We start from the raw sequence: 20,467 nt of genomic DNA on the forward strand, positions 1-20,467 counted from the left end.
CCCCAGGGAAAGGACTGGTTCCTCTCCCAAAGTTTTTTTTTTTTTTTTTTTTGAGGAGAGACAAGCTTTTATACATATAGGCATGTGCTAAAATTGGTGTGGTGACTTCGATGGCATTGTGGGACAGAAAAAAAGACACAGTAGGAAAACAGACGATATTCGAATACTATGGGTGGCTAAAAGGGACATGCCCATGAATGCTCTGACAAACGTGTCACCAGTTATAGAAGAGGAGGTTAGAAATGGGAGGAAGAGGAGAGGGACTCTTCTCCCTCTGCAACCTTTAAGGAAAGCTTAGAACTATTCTAAAATAAAAGATTTATGGAAAATAAGCCAAAATGGATAAGATTACTGGCCAACACACGGTATCACAGAAGAGAGTCAGGCTCCAAAAACTAGCCAAACAAAAGGACCATCACCTAGAAGTTGTTATACAGTATGGTTATACACTGGCAAAGCAGACTTCTTACAGGTAGCTGGTAGGGTTGCAAATCCTTTTTGGAGAGAAATCTCATTAAGAAGTTTAAACTTCAAAATCCATGTATCAGTTGGTTGGGCAACTCCAAAGAAAGGTGTTGCCAGCACAAATAAAACCCCAAAAGCAAATGAAGATGCATTTCAGGAAGGCTCTATGTAGGCACATTTTTGTAAAAGCAAAACAAACTAGGAAATGAAATACCTATTAAGAGATAATCAGTCAAAGGGCTGGAGGCTAAGCTCAGAGGAGCAGTGCGTGCCTGGCATGCAGCCAGAGCCCCGGGTTTGAGCCCTAACACAGTGAAAAACAGGTACTTGGTTAAGCTATGATGACACCTCCAAAATGGAATGCTGTACTGTCATGAAAAGTCGGATATATAGGTGGACATGGAAAATTTCATATGTAGAACACGATTATATTTATATATACTGTGATAGGGCCTTCATCTGCCCCTCCACGCACAACCTTTGAAAGATATGGATGTTCCGATAATTGAGAGAAACCGTGAGGTGACAATGGTAGGCTGATCTGTCCACTCCAGCAGCCATTTTACCACAGATGAGTATGGAATGAAGTGGTCAGTTCCTGGGATACGGAGGGCACAGTGACTGGATGAATTCAGAATTTAATTTTCAACAAACTGAAGAGGCACACTGCATATATGATTTCAATTTGCAGCATGAGTGTATTACAGTATATTAAAACATCCCACCCTATATCTTCCCAGGAAATGCTAACAAGGGCTGTGGCTTGGGCCCTTCCTTCAGTCCCATATGCTGTCTGCTGTCCCTCCTGGTTCTCTACAGTGACCTTGGGGGAGATTCCTAGTGGATCTTTAAATAAATGTCTTCATTCCAAGCTTTGGTCCTGTTTCCTTTGGTAGCTGCTCTGACTTTACCAACTATGCCCTGTATATGGGACAAAAGGGCTTATTAAAATTGTGAATTCAAATAATGAAATTCTGATGATGTTTTTAATTGTGTCCCTGGAAGAGAATGTCGGGACTCCCGGATCTTCTCTGTGCCACGGAGAGGAAGTTTTAGATTAAGGAAGATGGACTGTTGTTCTTGCTCCTTACTTCAGAGGTCACCTAGAAAGTGACCGTGATCATGAGGAACACCCAAACCATCCAATCCCTCCTCTCCCAAGCCAGTGCCTTACCAGCATCGCCCATGGAACTGAAGATGCTCTCAGTGACACACATGATGGTGTCGGTGGCCTGGTCATAGCGGCCAATGGGCTCGCCTCGGCTGGCGAACTGCCGCACATGCTGCAGGAGGTCGTGCAGGGCCTGACTGACTACGCTGGCCGCAGCGCTGACCTGCTTCAGGAGCTCGCTATCACCGGTGGCCGCCTGGCAGGCTCGGACACAGTTTTCCACAGAGCGGTCCACCAGCTTCCCAGCTTCGATCAGCTGCTCCTGGCACACGGGAGAGCTGATAGTGGGGCTCACCACCTAGAAAGACACGGACAGGCTTACTGCAGTGGATGCTCCTGGTACCCCAGGGTGTCTGACATCTCCCTCAGGTCCCTCTGTGCCTCACTTAGCACACATACCAGGGACCCAACTCATCCAATGGGGTAACCTCTATACTCTTAAACTTTGTGATTTGAGAAATCCTGCTAATTCATCATGCATGGCAGTTCTCATTGCCTGGTACTTCAATAAAGACAAAGTCCTGAGAGCTACTAATTATATTCTTTTCCTCTTAGGATACCCTAAGTGAATCTTCGAGGCTGAGGTAAGACAACTATCTAAAAGAATTGCACATGTTTTCCGGAGTCTGCCTGTGTTTCCTCAAAGACTAGGAAAAGCCTGTCAGTTACCTGTGGACTCGAGGACCAGTAGGAGGATGGCTAAGGATGCCTCTGGATGCTCCAAATCCTATCAGGGGAGGTGGGGGAGCAGTTTGGGGTGTGTGGTGGAGGGGGAATGCCAGTCCTTCAACCACTGATCTACAAAGCTGGAGATGGAAGCCCAGGAACAGAAGCCCCCCATCCTCAGAGAAGCACACACGCATGTTGGAGTAGAAGGGCACCCGGGATCAGACAGGTCTAAGTCTGAACCCCAATTCCGCTGCTTATTTCCATGGCTGAAAGCAGCTCATTAACACTGAGTCACCTCAGCTTTCTCATCAGTAAATGAAGGCTGATGGTGAGCAGTGTGCAGGACTGCTGGGAAGCCCTAACCAGGTGATTCTGACACAATGAACATACCCTGGAGCCGCTCACAGTGTCAGGATGAATGGGCCTCCCTGAGAAGCTGTGGGTTCAGTACGAGCCCCTTTACAACGCTGTGCCATGAATTTCAAAATCTCTTCTTTTTTTGCTTTTTGCTTCCCCCATCCTGCTAAGACAGTTTCTCTGTGTAGTTCTAGCTATCTTGGAACTTGATTAGTAGACCAGGCCGGCTTCAAACTCAGAGATCTGCTTGCCTCTGCCTTCAGAATGCTGGGCTGGGATTAAAGGCGTGCAAAGACTCTTTTAAGCACTGGAAATACGATGCACTGAGAGGCCCAACAATCTGCATCTAACAATAGATGAGCCAACAATAAAGGCAGAATTAGAGTGTTTCTACTAAGGTCCTGTCATGGCTGATTGTGCTGGTGCACAACTTGGATTCCAGTACTTGGGCGAGAGAAACGGACAGATTTCTCTGAGCTCAAGGCCAGGCCAGCCTCTCAATAGTTCCAGGAGAACCAAGATACATGGTAAGACCCTGTCTCCACACCACCCCTTGCAATAAACAAACAAACAACAACAATGAAAGCCCCAAAACCCAACCAAGCAACCAAGCAACCAAAACAAAAAATCCTATTCCTGTTCCCCAAAAGAAGACATCTGAAGCAAGCTGTAGAGCTCAGGCTACTTGACGACTGGTGGCAGGTGAGAGGGTATGGCACTGTAGCGAGGGTGGCTGGCTTACCTTAGCACATGCCACAAGCTGCGAGGTAGAGAGGGCACACTGGGTGGCTGCAGCGATCACCCTGTTCTGTAGGACGGTGTCTTCAGCCACCTGGGCCACATTCTTCGCCTTCAGTACTAACATGGCAGCAGCGTTGGCAACAGCTTTAGCTAGACTCATTAAAACATCCTAAGAGAAAGGGGCCAAAGCTATTTATTTATCACCCTTTGAACACTGAAACTGTGTGGCGTGCACCCAACTTTTCTATTAAAATTCCATTTGGTTTTTTACCTTCATTACCTTGATTTTTTTCCCCTTTATTTTTTGAATGGACACTCTATCCTTGCAAGAAACTAAGGGAAAAAAATTGTATCCTGATAACAAAATGTGTCCCTGAAGACACTGAGTAACACAGGTTTCAACATAAAACAGGGCTGGGGAGATGGCCCAGTCAATAAAGAGCGAACTGCAGGACCTGAGGCTGGATCCCCAGCACATTAAAAAACAAAACAAAACAAAACAAGCCCCCAAAACCACTGGCAAATTGCACATGTCAGGCCAGAGACAGGGAGGTCATTAGAGCTCACTGGACATCCAGCCTGGCTTCTGATCTGGAGACAGACACTGTCTCCAAAAGTGTGATGCAAAATGACTGAGACATTTGACATTGAACTCTGGTGCACACGTGCACGCTTATGTGCATGCCTACCAAACAAACACATGCAGACATATATAAGCACACATATAGATCCTCCAAATACCACACATAAAGAAAGCACTAAAATAAAAAAAAACAAAACAGAGGAAACAGGAAGGATGTAACTGGTCATTCACATTCATGTTCTCACACTGATCCTTGACTCTTGTATGTTTGATGGATGTGTGACATCAGGAGAAGCTGAACATCAAGAGAAGCTGAAAAGACACTCAGATGCCACCAGTACTGCAATACGTAGGCATTAAATCATGGCCTCCGAATCATCATGCCCGAGAATAAATTGAAAATCAATCTTTCGGATGCCTAGCTTGTACGAGCATCCGAGTTATGATCCAAAAGTCAGCGGTTCCTCTGCCTCCAGAGGGCAATGTAGGACACACACAAATTCCTGGCACCAATTCCTACAGCGGGAAAGTCTAAGACTACTCTGAACATATTCTCAGCATCCAGAACCTCCTGCATAGGGATCGGATTATGCAAAGTAGAAGAGAACCTGCATAAATTTACTATGGCAAGATGCTGAGGAGCGGGGATACGCCTCAGTTGGTGCACTGCTTGCCCAGCAGATATGAATGAAGCCCTGGGTACCATACCTACGAACTAGTTATGGTGGTGCCTGCCAGTAATCCCAGCACTTGGGAGGTGGGGCAGGGGACCTGAACTTCAAGGTCATCTTGGGCTCGTCTAATTGGTAGGACAGCTTAGATGACACGAAACCCTGTATCAACACAACAACCATGTCTAACTACAGCTGCTAGGACTTCGAGAGTTTAAAGTTCAGCTTATGAGAGGTGTTCTGCCTGCAGGAGGGACAGTCCTTTGGTTTGGACCACCAGATCTGTCACCCATCTGTTTGACCTGAAGAATAACCACTTTTACACTTAAATTTACTTCAGCACTGCAAATACTGGGAGCACCTTCTTTGACTCAGAAATGCCTTCCCTGACATCCAAGCCATTGTTACTTTGAGCAAGCATGCCAAGACTTTTCTCCAGAGGAAATGTGGTCAGAAGTCTTCAGTTATCTACCAGATAATATAAAAAAGCAGGCTTGGTTCTAAACATCAAGGGTACCCATCAGCTCTTTACAATGAGAGATGTTATGAGAAAATATATTGGAAAGCGTGTCCAGACTGTGTAGTTTGCACGAGTGAAGAATACGTTTGATGCAGGCAACTCTACAAAGTGGCAAATAAGCTAAAGAAGCTGTTTGGGGGGCTGGGGAGATGGCTGCTTGGGGAAAAGACACTGACCATTAGGTGTCATGACTACAGCTTGTTTTCTGGAGCCCTCATGGTTGGAGAAGGGAATGGACTCCCCAAGTTGTCTCTCCACATGCATGCAGTGGTGAAGTGGTGAGCATGGACACACACAAACACAACACAAACACACACATAGCTATACATGCACAACCAAAGTGACCATTTACTGCAGTCTTTCATGGGTCTAGGACAGTACTTGGGTGTCCAAGAAAAGGTTGTGAAACAACGTGAAGCCTTCTGAAGTCAAGGGGTGCTTGACTGCTGCATGCATGCCTACTAGTCGTTCCCAGCATGCTGCCCCTTACGGCCCCCTGCCCCTTACATCTTGGACATTTGCCTCTGAATTCAGGTTAAAAGCAACTTGGATGTCACAAATTACTAACAAGATTTTTAAACATAACTTTCTGAAGCTAACCAGGACATTCCTTCACACAGGGACCAAGACTGGGTCACCCACAACCCCAATTGTCACAAAGGACTTTGTTCGAGTCACTGAAAGAAATTCCCTTTTTATTAATTTTGTCCAAATACAGTCAGGAAAAGAACGGGACACTGCAGTTATAGCTGCTGGCTGGCCAGTCTTTGTCAAAACTCTCAATAAGCCCACTATTATGGAGCCTGTGTGAAATAAATCCTTGTCAGCTCTGGGAACATGCAGTACATTGAGAACCCAAGAGAAGCTTCGCCATGGGGATCAAGACCCAAGAAAACAGAGCGGAAATCCTGTCGTACCAGGTGGCACCACGGCTGCAGGAGGGAGGCTGGGAAGGACTGTCCTACCACACCGTCCCCTCTACATACCCCACCCTCTGGAACATCCCACCTTGTCTCTGAACCTGCCTCCTAGCATGGCCATAGAGAAGCAAACAGGAGGCAGGGCCTGCACCTGAACACAGTGCTAACAATCCATCAGAGGAAGAGGAGGAAGCAGAGCTTCAGCAAACTGCCAGGGCAAGCCAGGGCAAGTCACACGCCTCATGGGAATCCAGAGCATCGCTCCATCATCCTCAATGCGGGTGCACTTTGGGTGCTTTTTGGGTGTGCACTTGAATATGGAGACCATGAGCAAGCTCAGGTGCCATTCCTCAGAAGCTGTCTACCTTGACTTTTTTGTTTGTTTTGAGACAGAATCTCTCACCGACTAGATGTTTGCCTACTCGGCTGGGCTGTGAGTCACAGGGGATGCCCCTGTCTCTATCTTCCCAGCCCTGACTTTACAAATACCATACTACAACTATGGTTGCACAGCTATTTATGCACAGCTGTAAACATAAACACTGGAGATCCAACTCAGGTCTTCATGCTCTGGTGGCAAGTTCATCACTGACTGAACTGTCTTCCCAGCTCCCCTCCCCCACAAAGCAATACTTCTGAGCAAAGTCAATCGAGTACTTAAAGATACTAAAGCCTACCAACAGCAGCTGAATCTAATATAGACAAAATCCCTAAGACTTATCTGCCTAGGCGAATTGGCTGTTTGATATAAAATGCAAGGCCAGCACAATGATAGCATGGAGATCTGGAAAGGACTCAGAATGGGACAAAAGCAGGGGTCAGTGAGGTGTGTTATGTGGTCTGCAGTGAATTCTACATAGTGAAGGGAAATCCTGGTATAGAAATGACTTCCAGGAAGCTATGACTGGCACCCAGCCTATACCGTGCAGGAACATGTGACCTGAACCTCAGGGCATGAATGGGTAATGTGGTCTTAGAACCACAAGTACAGAGACAGAAAGGAGGCATAGATACCTCTATGGATGAAAGTGTACATTTCTCTTTCACACGTACAATCATGGTTTAGCCTGAGTGACACATCCTGCCCCTATAATTCTAGAGTAAATGGTATCTTGGCTAGTTTTCTGTCAACTTGACACATGCTAGAGTCATCTGAAAGGAGGGAACCTCAACTGAGAAAATGCCTCCATCAGATACAGCTGTAAGGCATCTTCTTAATTAGTAATTGATGAGGGAGGACCCAGCTCATGGTGGATGATTTGATCCCTAGATTTGTGGTCCTAGGTTCTCTAAGAAAGCAAGGCAATGGAGCAAGCCAGTAAGCAGCACCCGTCCATGGGCTCTGCATCAGCTCTTGCCTCCAGGTTCCTGCCCTCTTTGGTTCCTGTCCTGGCTTCTTTCAATGACAGACTACAGTGTGAAAGCAAAAGCCAAATAAACCCTTCCCTTCCCAAGTTGCTTTGGTCATGATGTGTTGTCAGAGTAATAGTAACCCTAATTAAAATAAACTGTCAAGCAAAATGGCCACCCACGAGGGAAAAAACCAGAATGCCAGGGGAAGCTAAGGGAGGGGAAGATGTTTGATCTTTTTCTAGAAAATATTACGATGTCACTAACCAAATTAAGAGGTGGTCAAAGGAGATGTAGCCAAAAGGCATCCTCTTGCATTGTGGGAAGGATGTATTTAGGGTATCAAGCAGTTGATAAAAAGATGTCTGTTTTTCTCAGGCCAGAGAGATGGCTCAGTGGTTGAGAGCACTGTCTGCTCTTCCAGAGCTGAATTCAAGTTCCAGCAGCCACATAATAGTTCACAACATAAATTATGGGATTTGATAACCCTCTCTGGAAATCAGTGGTGCACGAAGACAGACTGTTCAAACAAACAAACAAGCAAACAAACTTTTTAAAATAAAAATCTTTTTTTTAAATAATATTTTTCTGAATTTGGTAATATATGTGATGTCAGTTCTTATACAGTTGAAATTTTGTGATTTCTGACCTCCACATCAATGTTTCATTATAGTTACATATTGTATTATGATACAATACTTTAGAAAACATTTTTTTTTTAAAGTAAAGGTCAGCGTTGGGGATTTAGCTTGGTTGGTAGAATGCTTGCCTAGAGTGCACGAAGATTTGTGTTCAATTCCCAACACCACATACTCAAGCACGGTGGAACACACATGCAATCATAGCATATAGGACATGAAGGCAGGACGAACAGAAGTTCCAAGTGAACCTCAGATACAGAGGGAGCTTGCAGCCAGCTCAAGCTACCTGAGACCACACTGCAAAGACTGAAATAAAGGGGCTGAAAAACGGCCAGGTGGCTCAGTGCTTGCGGTTGTTGCAGAGGATCCGAGTTCAGTTCCCACCACACATTCAGGGTGGCTCAAAACTGACTGTACTCTACCCCCAGAGGGTTTGACAGATTCTTCTGGCCTCTTGAGGGTACCCTCATACACATGTATACACACACAGACACACACACACACACTTACATAAATAAAAATAGTGTGGTGAACTTCAACCGAATCATCATACAATGAACTTGATAGATTTGGATAAGGGAATCCTTCAGGGAGCATAGTTTAGAAATTTAATATTCTAATTGGGATGGACTTATGTATTACTTGCAAAATCAGAGACTTTAAAAAGGAATAAGGGTTCCTGGCCCCCAAGTATGCGAGCAGAGCACACCCTGGCCTAGAGCCTCAGTCTTAACACTTTTACTGTGGGGTGGGGTTAGGAGGGAGCAGACAAGCTGAGATACTGTCCGAGCTTCAATGTGATGAAACTGGCAGTGACTCAAGCCAGCTGCAAACAGTAGCAGCAGCTGCTCAGCAGAGGAGACGGGCAGTATAAGACTCTAGTATTGAAAAGCAAGGATCACACAAATGACTGCCCACTCAGGCTCCACCCAAACTCTCCGCCTTCCTACATGGCAAGATCTGAGCTCAGGCATCCGCTGCTTGTTGGATTAGCCTGAATTGAATACCCAGACCCTACTTAAAAAATACAATAATATAGAAAACTCTTCTTAAAAGTAAAGGCCATAGTTGGGGACACAGGTCAGTGTGCACAGTGGTGCATGCTTGTAACCGCAGTACTGGGGAGGCAGAGCTCTGGGGCTTGGCTTCGAGCAAGCCTGCCTCAATCAACAATTCCCAGGTCCTAGTGAGAAACTATCTCAAACAAAACAAAACAAGATGGACAGCATCCTGAGAAATGACATCGGAGGCTGACCTCTGGCCTCCACCCACACACATGCAAGCACACCAACAACACAACACAAAATAAAAAAAACAACAAAAAGAGTGAGTCCATTGAAAGCTCCTCCCCATAAAATAAAACAAGATTTGCTGAGAATGGCCGAGTATGGAGGTCGGTGGCCAATACAAAGGGATTCACAATTACTGTATCCACTTTTATGTTTATAAAATGTCCAAGAAACTGGTGAACAACCAGAAAGGCTAAGTGTTTGGGAGGATGATACATAATATCAGTGGCCTGTTTTTTTTCCCCCCCATTAAAAATAGATACATTTAATTGACACTAACCGATCTCCCTACTCAAATCATGTCCTTGGAGCTTACGCTCAATAACCCAAGGAAGACCAGGCTTGTGCTCTGATCCGTCCTCCCTGTGAGGTCAGACTCCTCACGCAGACACATTTCCAAGACTGGGGAGCCGTAGATGTCTTACTTGGAATCTCTCGTCCGTCTCGTTCTCTCCAATCTGTCTCAGGAGATCTCCACTGGCTTGGCCGATGCTTCCGGCAGCAGTCAAAACAGTCTGTCGAGGCTACAAACAGAGAACACGATCTGGTTGGAAAGAAAATGAATTTCTTCCCACGTCTCACCATATATCCGTCTGGTGAGGGATCCACTAGAACAGCTCCTCTTCCACACAAACGAAGATCTCCAGTTGAATGCCAGATAGGAGGAAAAACAATAAATCCCGGTGAGATGCAAGGATAAACTCCCATCATCCAGAAATAGGTGGATGCGCTTGAAGTTTCCAATGAATGGGTCTTGCACAATTAGAACAAAGCTGGCTTCTACAGAAGTCCAGTTGCAGACCTGTAGGTATGCCCTTTGTGTACTCGTCAGAATGGCTTCCTACCAGGAGCACCTCTGCCCACCCCAAGGGTTGAGCCACAGGATCTGACCGGCTTCAGTAACTCTCCATTCTACCCTGTGGTATTTTCTCAGGATGATAGAAACCTTTCAGGAAGCCAGAGCCCCATCCACAGACCTGAAGGGAGACCCATGTCTCATCTTAGTGTGACTGAGTGCCCTTAGGACTCACCTCTCCTGAAGTAGGCTGCACAGCCTTCAGCAAATCAGACACAGCCCCAGCGAGGGTCCTGGCAGCTCTGAGAAGATCCTCCCCACTGCCCACGTCATCGTCCATGAGGGCTGCCAGCAGCTTGACCCCCTTGGACATTTCGGTCAGGTTGGAAGAAATGGTAGTGATTGCACAGCCCACGGCTGTGTAGTCAGTGTCTGCAGGGTCACCTGAGACCAAGACCAAAGGAGAGTGATGACAGAGGAGGAGGATCTAGCTTGGTAGGAGGTAGGCAGGCCTGATGAGACTTTCTCAAAACTCCCATTGGCAGGAGCCCATGCCCCACCATACAGGTATCAAATATAGATAGAATTCCTAAGAGCTTAGTGAAATGGGCATCACCCCGACTCCAAGGTCTTCTCACATACTGAAACAGTGAACAAGGCTCCTTTAGAATTCTAAAACAAAGGGGACTAGAAGGAACTGGAGTTGGGGTAGGGTTGGAAATGATGAAAATATAGTATATTCTGATTTGAAATTTTCAATACATATATGTGTGTGTATGTGCACACATATATATGTATGTATGTATGTATGTATGTATAAAAATTCAAAGTGGTGGCCAGTAAGATGGCTCAGTGTGTAAAGGTGCTTGACAGGTTTCCCCACAGCATAGCAGTGAAAGGAGAGATCTATCAAACTCATCTCTGCTCTCCACATGTGCACTGTGTCACTTGTGTGTAACCCTGCCTCACTCTGATATAACTAAAAATTAAAAAAAAAAAAAAAAGCAAAGCATTTTCCCTAGAACACACACACACACACACACACAAAGTCATGGTGGTATCAACTTGAAATCCCAATGCTGGTGGAGTGGAGTGGAGATGGAGAGACCCCTGGACCTGATGGCCAGCTGGTCTTGATTACTTGCAGAGTTTCAGGCCAAGGAGATACTCATCTCAACACAAAAAGGACGGCTTGAGGAGAGACTTCTAAAGTTGTTCTCTGACCTCCACACGCAAATATACTCAACTCCAATTTTGAAGCATGCATCTGCATCCCAGGACCCCAGGCCAGGGGTTACTCTGCTCTTGAAAACACTGCTACACTGCAGACAAAAGCCCAGGTATTTCCTGGCTCTCACCAGATGGTATGAGGCTGGGAGTCAAGCCACCCCAGAAGATATAACTACTGGACAGATAAGCAAAGGGTGGATGCCTGACATCTCCAGACCCTTTCTAGACTGTAAACTCTCCAAAGGAGAAGCTGTCCTCAAAGACTTTCAAGTATGTTCACATGCTGATGGACAGTAAGAGACACTAAGTAGGTGCTTTATAATGATACCTGACACAAACAAATAAGATGTTTCTTACATTTATTTTGGATCACTACAAGCAAATGCTTAAAATGGGCCAGATATCTCAAATTAGCCAGTCTTCTCACAGTATAGCAATCTGTTGCTTCTCTCTCTCTCTTCCTCCCTCCCCCTCTCCCTCTCTCTTTCTCTCTCTCTCTCTCTCTCTCTCTCTCTCTCTCTCTCTCTCTCTCTCACACACACACACACACAAACACACACACCAGCATAAATTAATCAGGGACTTACCAGCCGTGAGGTTGACAACTGAAGCTGTCCCAGCTGTGATAGCATCGACTTGAGAGTGGATTTCATGCTTGGATTCATCCACTTTGTTCTGAACCCATACCCTAGATGCCTGTTAAAGCCAGACAATGGAATATCACAATCTCAGCACTGAACAGCCTAGGAAACCAGGGAAGTTAAGCCATCCAATGAGACCAGCACTTGGTTGTACTTTCCTTCCTAGGCCAGCACTGAATAAGCCCAAGTCATCATAAACAATATCCTGGACAGGCTTCTTGTGTGTTTAGAGGTGTTGAAAGGTATGTACATTCTCTGTATCTTATACTATAATTAAAAAATGTTTTGATATGGATAAATCTATATGAAAAATAATTTGATACAGCTATATCTAAATGAAGACAACTGAGAAAGAGTCAAAGATCACATCTATCACTTCCTCTAAGACCCAGGGAACATCACAGAAGAGGGGAAGGAAATACTAAAAACTGGAGAGAAGAGCGTTATGGTGGGTTGAATGAGAATGTTCCCCATAGGTTCAAATGTTTGAATTCCCAATCCCCAGCTGGTAGAACTGTTTGGAAAGGGTTAGGAGGTGTGGCCTTGTTGGAGGAGGTGTGGCCTTGTTGGAGGAGATGTGTCACTGGGGGATGGGGGGGTGGGGTGGGCTTTGAGGTTTCAGAAGACTGAAAGAGCCTCCCTCTGCCTCCTGCTTGCAGAGGAAGATGGAGTTTCAGCTGTTTCTGTACCATGCACTCATGCTGGCACCATGGACTCTAACTCTCTGAAACCATAAGCCTATTTAAATGTTTTCTTTTATACATTCCCTGGCCACAGCAATAGAAAAGCAAGAGAAGTAAGTGCCATGGTATGCTGTCCTCTGGGCAGGACATGACTGTGACCCTCTTGGGACTTTCAGCAGCTCGAGTACTTGAAACAGATTTGTATAAGACTGGGTCGATCAGGGAGGCTACAAAGACTCACAAGTCCTTGCCCCATGCTGAGGACTGACAGGCAGTTACTGGTTGCTGGAAGAGGGGAGACATTTTCTTTAGTGCTCTTGCTACTAATAAGGAGCTCTTACATAACCCCTCACACATGCTCCCATGTATGAGTAACCAAGATCAAGTTCACTGGTTCATACAGCAATAACAACAACACACAAGATGACCAAGTAATGAATGGGCCCAACAGGAATGGGAGGAGAATGGAGGGGTAATGGGGGCAAATATGATCAAAGGATAATATGTGTGTATGTACATGCATGAACATTTCACAACGAAACCCAGTATTACATGTAATTAGGATATGTTAATAAACCCAATGTTGCATAATAACTTGGTACTCACACTAACACTTGGTAGTAATTTTCACTTTGCTTTTTTAGGGAGCAGAGTTAGAACTTTTGGGCATGTCAGCTCATAAGGAATCTTGACCAACACTGAAGTGTTTCCTATTGGCATGACTATCATGAAGGAAATAAATATCACAGCCACATGCAGGTGGCATCCCCCCCCCCCTGCCCCCTGTACACCTGGGAAGAGGGGCTAAGGCTCCTTCGCTCTGCCTGCTTTACCTCTATCAGGTGACGGGACAATGGCAAATTATACCCAGGTCCTGGGCCTTACCTTTCTCCTACTACAGAAATACAAAAGGCATTTCTAGCTCTTAGATTTTGTTTCAACCCATCAGATATGTCCAACCCGAAGACTGTCGGCTATAAGGGACTGATGATAGTTAAAATGTAAATTTACCTAAAACATTATGAGATTTGTATGTGTGATTTATTTATCAATTATTGTTTTATAACTCACTTGTGTCAAAAGTTTGGATATGCCTGCTAGTATTTATATTGACAATGATGACCTGCAGGTAAGCCACTGTAAGCCACTGATTTGGCTCAGATTAGGGATGTCACCATTATCTTAGTGCATGCTAACTCTTCAAGAACCGATGAATTGGGACAGTCACCTCCACATATTTTAAAGCTGTCTCCCAAGTGTTCTGGATAGGGAAGCCCACTTATTTATTCCAATTCTGGAGTTCCCTGAGCAATATACATCTGAAATTCAGGGACTTAAGAGAAATGGTACCGAGGGCAGTAACACACACACCAGTATAGAGATGGAAAACACATTCAGGGACAGCTACAGGAGAGTGATCCCGCTCCATGAGACAAGACTGCAGAATGCATCTCGGTTCTAGCTCTGCAATGCCTATCTTATAGCAGTGTTGCTGTTGTTTTACTGTCACTGCACACCAGAACATGGTATGTACTCATATTATAAGTATATACTAGCTATAAAGTACAGGGTAACCATGCTACAGTCCACAGACCCAAAGAAATGAAGCAGCAAGGAGGGCCCAAGAAGGGACATTCGAATTTCACCGAGAAGGGGAAATAGAATAGACACTGGGGATGGATGGGGGTGGGACTGAGTGGGGGAGGGATGGGGATGGGAACAGGAGGGATCATATAGAGGGAGGATGGAGGGAGAGGGCATGGGAAGAGAGAACTAGAATTGGTGAGGAGGCATCTCTGGGACAACTTAGAACAATGGAAACTCTTAGGAATATATGAGGGTGACCCTCGCTAAGACTCCTAGTAATGGAGGATATGGATCCTGAACCAGCTATCTCTTGTAACCAGAAAAGACTTCCAATGGAGGGACTGTGGCATCAACCCAGCCACAGAACCTTAGACCCACAATTTGTCCTGCCTATAAGATGTGCAGGGGTAAAGATGGAGCAGAAATTGAGGGAGTGGACAACCAATAACTGGCCTAGCTTGAGATCCATGCCATGAGAGAGAGAACCCATCCCTGACACTATTAATGATACTCTGCTACACTTGCAGATAGGTGCCTAGCATAACTGTCATCTGAGAGGCTTCATTCACAACTGGTGGTAACAGATACAGAGACCCACAGCCAAACATTAGACAGAGCTTGGGGAATCCTGTGGAAGAGCAGGGAGGAAGGATTGAAAGAGCCAGAGGGTCAAGGATACCACAAGAAAACTAACCTGGGCCCATAGGAGCCCAGAGACTGAACCATCAAACAGAGAACACTCATGGGATGGAACTAGGGCCTCAGCACATATGTAACAGTTGTGCATCTCAGTCTTCATGTGGGACTCCTAACAGCAGGAGCAGGGGCTGTCTCTGTTGCCTGCCTTTGGATCTCTTCTCCACAACTGTGCTGCCCTGCCTAGCCACAACAGATGTTCCTAGTCCTACTGCAACTTGATGTGCCAAGGCAGGTTGATATCCATGGGAGGCTTCCCCTTCTGAGGCTGGGGGTACATAGGGGAGGTGAGAGGGAAGGACTCAGAGGAGAGGAGGGACAAGGAAGATGCGACTGGAACGTAACATTAAAAAAAATTATGTCTGTATCTATAGATATCTAGATCTAGATCTTTATATGAAATTATCTAGATAGATATGAAGAGGAAAACAAAAATCAACCAACCCCCTGCGGCTGGCCAGGCCTACCCACAGAGACTGACTTGTATAACCTGAGATTTATTTGCGATGCTCTGTAGGTGGGTAGAGGGCAGTGGTGGTGTGGTGTTGGGGAGCAAGCTTGCTAGTCAGTGCTTTTCAAAGTGTAGCATGCCTTACAAATCACAGGGACAGCTGGCTAACACAGGATGTTGCCAGTTGCCTGTGATTTCTGCTTCTCTCCTAAGAATCTGGATGATGTCAGTGCTGCTGTCCTGCAGACCACAACCTGAAGTAGGAGGCATTAAGTGATTCTGTGCTGCAACAGCACAAGCTACCAGAGGGCCTCAGAGCACATTACCTCACCCTGCTGTAAGCCTCAGCAGTAGTATAGCTAACCCAGGAGTCCACAAAACACAGAATACTCAGACAGTAGCATCAGTGTCCCTGGGAATGTGTTGCAAACACATGTTAGGAGCCCCACCCAATACCCACTAGATCAAAAACACATGCTAAGAACAGAACATAATCGAAGATGATGGTTAGGGCCCAGAGATAAGTTTTAACAAGCCATCCATGAGGTCCCGTTACGTACTGAAATCTGGGAGCTGCTAGCAGTTTTTAAAATGACAAGCCAGCTACCTGAGTTGAGCACTTATTAGATGCTCATGCTAAGAATTACATCATCACTCCTTCCCATCAGCCTTATTGGCAGATGACAGGGGAAAGGCTTGAGGGGGTAAGACACCCAGATTCATACAGCAGTAAATAGAGTAGCTGGGATCAATGGGCTCCAGGGTCTAAGTCCTTAGCACAGCTGTGCTCTTTCTCTATGAGTGCAAGAGAGAATCAAAGACCCAACATACGCCAAAACACATAGATTTCTTTATCAGCTAGCTGGAGACAGCTTCATCCGGCATAATCCAGCCAAGCATCTAACCTTGTTCTGAATGAGGACAGAGACACAGGATGAGACGCACTGATGGATATTTACCATATCTTGGCCGAGAGGTGGCAGCGAGTCGAGCTCGCTGAGGTCATCCTGAGCCTGCTGGACAGCGTGCATGCTTGTGTTGATGGTCCCCATAAGGGCTTGCTGTGCCGACGTCTGCAAAGGCAGATGAACACCAAGTGGTGAGCTGAATCAAGGGGACTAACAGGGCCTCCTTGCAAAACAGAACACAACTAAGCCTTCTCAGTCAAGAGCACATCTCATTATGCACCTGAACTAGCTCCCATTTCAACCTGAGGGCTAGAAATAGCGCATTATATTAATAGAATACAAAGCGAAGGTGATTGCAGCGAAGGGCTTATAATCAGAAGGGTGTGGAGAGCTTAATTAGTAGACAAGAAGGCTGACGAGCGGCTTCACAGGGGAATTCAGGGGGTACAGTTGATCTGAGTACTGCGGATAAAAGATCTCACACACGGAACACAGATGGCTGTTTAATAAGAAGGATTCTTGATCATACTCCAGGACTCTTCCCCGCCCCCCCTCCCCTCCAAGCTTATAGCCAACGTGCTTTTTTTTTTTTTTTTTTTTTAAACAGTTGAATGAATTCCCAACTTTGACTGATATTCTTGAGTTCTCAAAACTAGCCCAATAGCGAGGGATTCCCAAGGCAGGCCTGAGTGGTACTGAATCAGATGAATTAGAAAGGGCTCAGCAAGACGAGGTTACAAAGGTAGGACATAGATGACGGGCCCATTTCACACATTTAAGAGGGTATCAGAGACAGTCAGCCTGAAGCTGCTGTAGAGGCAAAGGGTTTGTTTCTACAGCACAAAGTGGTGCGTGGTGGTTAATTCTTACTGGCAACTTGAATAAGAATCACCTTGGAAACCAGCCTCTAGGCAGGTCTGTGAGGGAAGACCAATTTCTAGCTTGGGTTAACTGAGGTGGGAAGACCCACTCTAAATGTGAGTGGTCCCATTCCACAGGTTGGGATCTTGGACTATGTTAAAGAGAAAGCTGAGCAGCAGAATTCACCCCTCTATGCTTCTGAATGTGATGCACAGCATGATCAGTTGCCTCACATTCGCCAACCTCCTCTTCATCACAAGGGACCATCCTTTCAACGTGTGAACCAAAATATATAAATGTATACTTCTTCTGATAAGTTGCTTTTGTCTGGCATTTTATAATTGCAATGAGAAATGTAACTGAAATATAACTAAATCCCTCACTCTCTAGCCATTGATTCTAGAAAGGGGCAATTGGTCATTCAATTACAGGAATGCACCATTGACTTGTGGCTCAGATGGGAGGCCGAGGGTTCCCACATAGAACCTGTTACCATCTCAAGGGGCCCAGAGGTTAACAGACAAGTGATCAGGAAGTCTCACCAGTGGAGGCATGTGTCCTCGGTGCATCTGTCCGACCATGACCTGTTGCTGTGGTGACGGCATGCTGCCAACATTGAACGTCTCAGGCCCACTGGAGCCAGAGCGCATGACAGCTGGCAGTGCCACCGAGCCATGCTCTGCCTTCCCAGTCCGGTTGAACTGCTGCTGCAGGATGGTAGATCTGTGAAAGAGATGGCTGGTCAGTGGGAGGTAGACACTCACACACAGTACAGTACAGTGAGAAGACCTCAAAACTGCACACTACCCGAGATTATGGAGGCCACTTAAAAAGCACACATGGTGGGGGCATGGAATGAAGAGTGACCTGGAGATTGCGCAGTGCAAGAGCCTCAGATGAATCTAGTCAGGACCAGCGTCAGTGTCTCCATTGGTAGTGTCCTTGTATTGTACAATTCACTTGCTCTTGACAGTCCTATCACAATGCCATTCTGAGGGAAGGTTAGGATATGCTGCCTATCACTTGTTCAATCATGGAAAGAGCATTACCCAACAGGTTTCCATTTCTAGGCAGTGAGACATCTATCCTTGAAAAAAAATGTGCAAATAAATTTAAGGAAACCCTCTCACAAGTTCAAGTCCACTGACCACAGAGGGCATCTGTCATCTCTGGTGGCTTGAGAGACCTGCATCTTTTCCAAAAGATTCCAACCAGAGATTAGGATTTTCACACACACACACACACACACACACACACACACACACACACACTTTCTTAAGATTTTTAGAATGAGTGTTAGGTGTAAAGGACTTTGCACATGTATAAGTGAGGAGCTAGAGAGAGGGCAGATCTTCTTCAGGAAGCTAATGGAGAAGCCACAAGGGAGATCTGGGGAATACAGGTGCCCCTGGACAGGTGAAGAAGGAAAGGGAATTTTATACCCAGAGGCAGGCTCAATCTTAGACCACCCCCATTAACCAAGTTAGCATCTCAAGCAAAAGACATCTGTAGAGAGTCAAAAACGTGAGCTGAGGTGGGTGGTGGTTTATGAAGGATCCTGACAGCTCAGAGTGTGGAGAATAAGCAACTGTCCAGAACTGAAACCTACAAAGAACATCTACGTCACCTTGGCCCTTTTTTGGAGGCAAGGCTCAGAGAACATTGTGGAAGCAGAGAAGGGAAGAATGGAAAACAGGAGTGGTGTAAAACGCTGCCTACTGGACCTGCCCTGGCCGCAGCACTCACGAGTCACAGCAGGCCCACCCACTGCACAACAGATGCCCAAGAACAAGCCTCCCAGCACTCTTGCATGGTGCAGATCTGATGAGACCCGCTACCAGCTGAGGAGCCCTTGGGGAGTGATGCTGGCTCGGGCTGGGAGAGTTGTTTTTCTTTGGTGGTGTAGACAGTAGTAAGTTGTCCATGTTCCCCACACCCCTGCTCATGTAAGCAACCCTAATCACACTCAGTAGGTCATTAAAAAAAAAGCCTGAAAGGAGAGAGACTTGAGAGGAAATGTGGGTTCACAGGGACCAAAAAGGTGGGATAAGAAGGGAATGTGGGGCAAATACGATCAAAAGAAATAATACATCTGTCTAGAACTGTAAAGAATAAATATAAAACATCCTTTAAAAGGAGTTCAGAGCAGATGGCACCAGGAAGAGGAGGTCAGAGGGTGCTTTCTTACACCTCAGCCAACAACCTGGGCCAAGCACTCCTTCTGCTTGCCTTGACTTAGGTCCGTGATGAGACACTAACAATAGAGAAGTCTCAATGGCTAGACAGTGGGGCCTGGCACGTTGCACTCCCATGCCTACTGTGGGATGCACAAGTACTAACAATGCTATCAAACAAACATCTCACTCTGATGGGAAACACGAACTTACGACTTTCCATCTGGTGGACAATAGTCTCCTACATAGCATGCAATAGCCTTGAAGTATGCTGGGGCCATCTTAGCTCCAACCCTGTGTACTTACAAGGAACCAAGGTCTGAGTGGCCACATCTGCCTTTCTCTTAAATAGGAGTTGTGTTGGGATCAAATGAGATCATGTTGGACACACAGAATAAAAATGAAGGCACAAGCAGTCATCACTGATCTGTTTATCGTAAGGGTGTCTGTGGCGATTTCTCAGCTAGCAGTGCTTACTAGATACTTCTTATTTTTGTTAAATCCATTTTTTCATTAATAAATGGAGCTACGTGTTCTGTTATTTTTAAGTGTGTGTGTGTGTGTGTGTGTGTGTGTGTGTATGGGGCGGTATGTGCAGGTGCCTGCAGGGCTGAGAAAGGAAGTCAGATCCCCTGGAGATGTAGGTTTTCGAGGCTGTGAGCAGCTCAATGTGAATACTGGGAACCAAATTCTGGTCCCTCTGGGGAGGAGCCAGCACTCTTAACAGCCACACCATTTTTCCAGCCCCAAGTTTTGAATTTAAAGTAACAAGAATCTTTACAATAGTAAACAAAATGTGTCAATGTTTGGTGTGCATTATTTGTGACTCCATCATCAAAACCACATGTAAGAAGGTGATACTACTGTGATTCCTGGTTTCTACATGGGCTTGTAAAGGTAGAAAATCCAAGGCCAGCACAAATGTACAGACCCCCCACCCCAACCAGATCTGCTCTGAGCATGGGTCCTATGAGTAATTTTTTTTCCTTTTTCTTTAAAAACAGTGTTTGTATTATTTTATATGCATGAGTGTTTTGCCTGGATGTGTCAGTGTCTCACTTGC

At 45.7% G+C, this 20,467-nt stretch overlaps 1 protein-coding gene across 1 annotated transcript in view; it reads right to left on the reverse strand.

Annotated features, from left to right (window-relative positions):
• Positions 1 to 20,467, reverse strand: part of Tln2 (talin 2) — a 425,269-nt gene that overhangs the window by 135,564 nt on the left and 269,238 nt on the right. The window contains exons 15-22 of the mRNA XM_029481962.1: positions 17,773 to 17,953; positions 16,421 to 16,534; positions 11,991 to 12,099; positions 10,409 to 10,617; positions 9,803 to 9,901; positions 3,405 to 3,572; positions 1,640 to 1,934; positions 1,032 to 1,063 (exon numbers count right to left, since the gene is read on the reverse strand). Of these exons, the coding sequence (XP_029337822.1) occupies positions 1,032 to 1,063; positions 1,640 to 1,934; positions 3,405 to 3,572; positions 9,803 to 9,901; positions 10,409 to 10,617; positions 11,991 to 12,099; positions 16,421 to 16,534; positions 17,773 to 17,953 (1,207 nt within the window). The remainder of the gene's footprint in view (positions 1 to 1,031; positions 1,064 to 1,639; positions 1,935 to 3,404; positions 3,573 to 9,802; positions 9,902 to 10,408; positions 10,618 to 11,990; positions 12,100 to 16,420; positions 16,535 to 17,772; positions 17,954 to 20,467) is intronic.

The sequence above is a fragment of the Mus caroli genome, chromosome 9 (assembly GCF_900094665.2).
Source record: "Mus caroli chromosome 9, CAROLI_EIJ_v1.1, whole genome shotgun sequence".
Taxonomy (NCBI): Eukaryota; Metazoa; Chordata; class Mammalia; order Rodentia; family Muridae; genus Mus; species Mus caroli.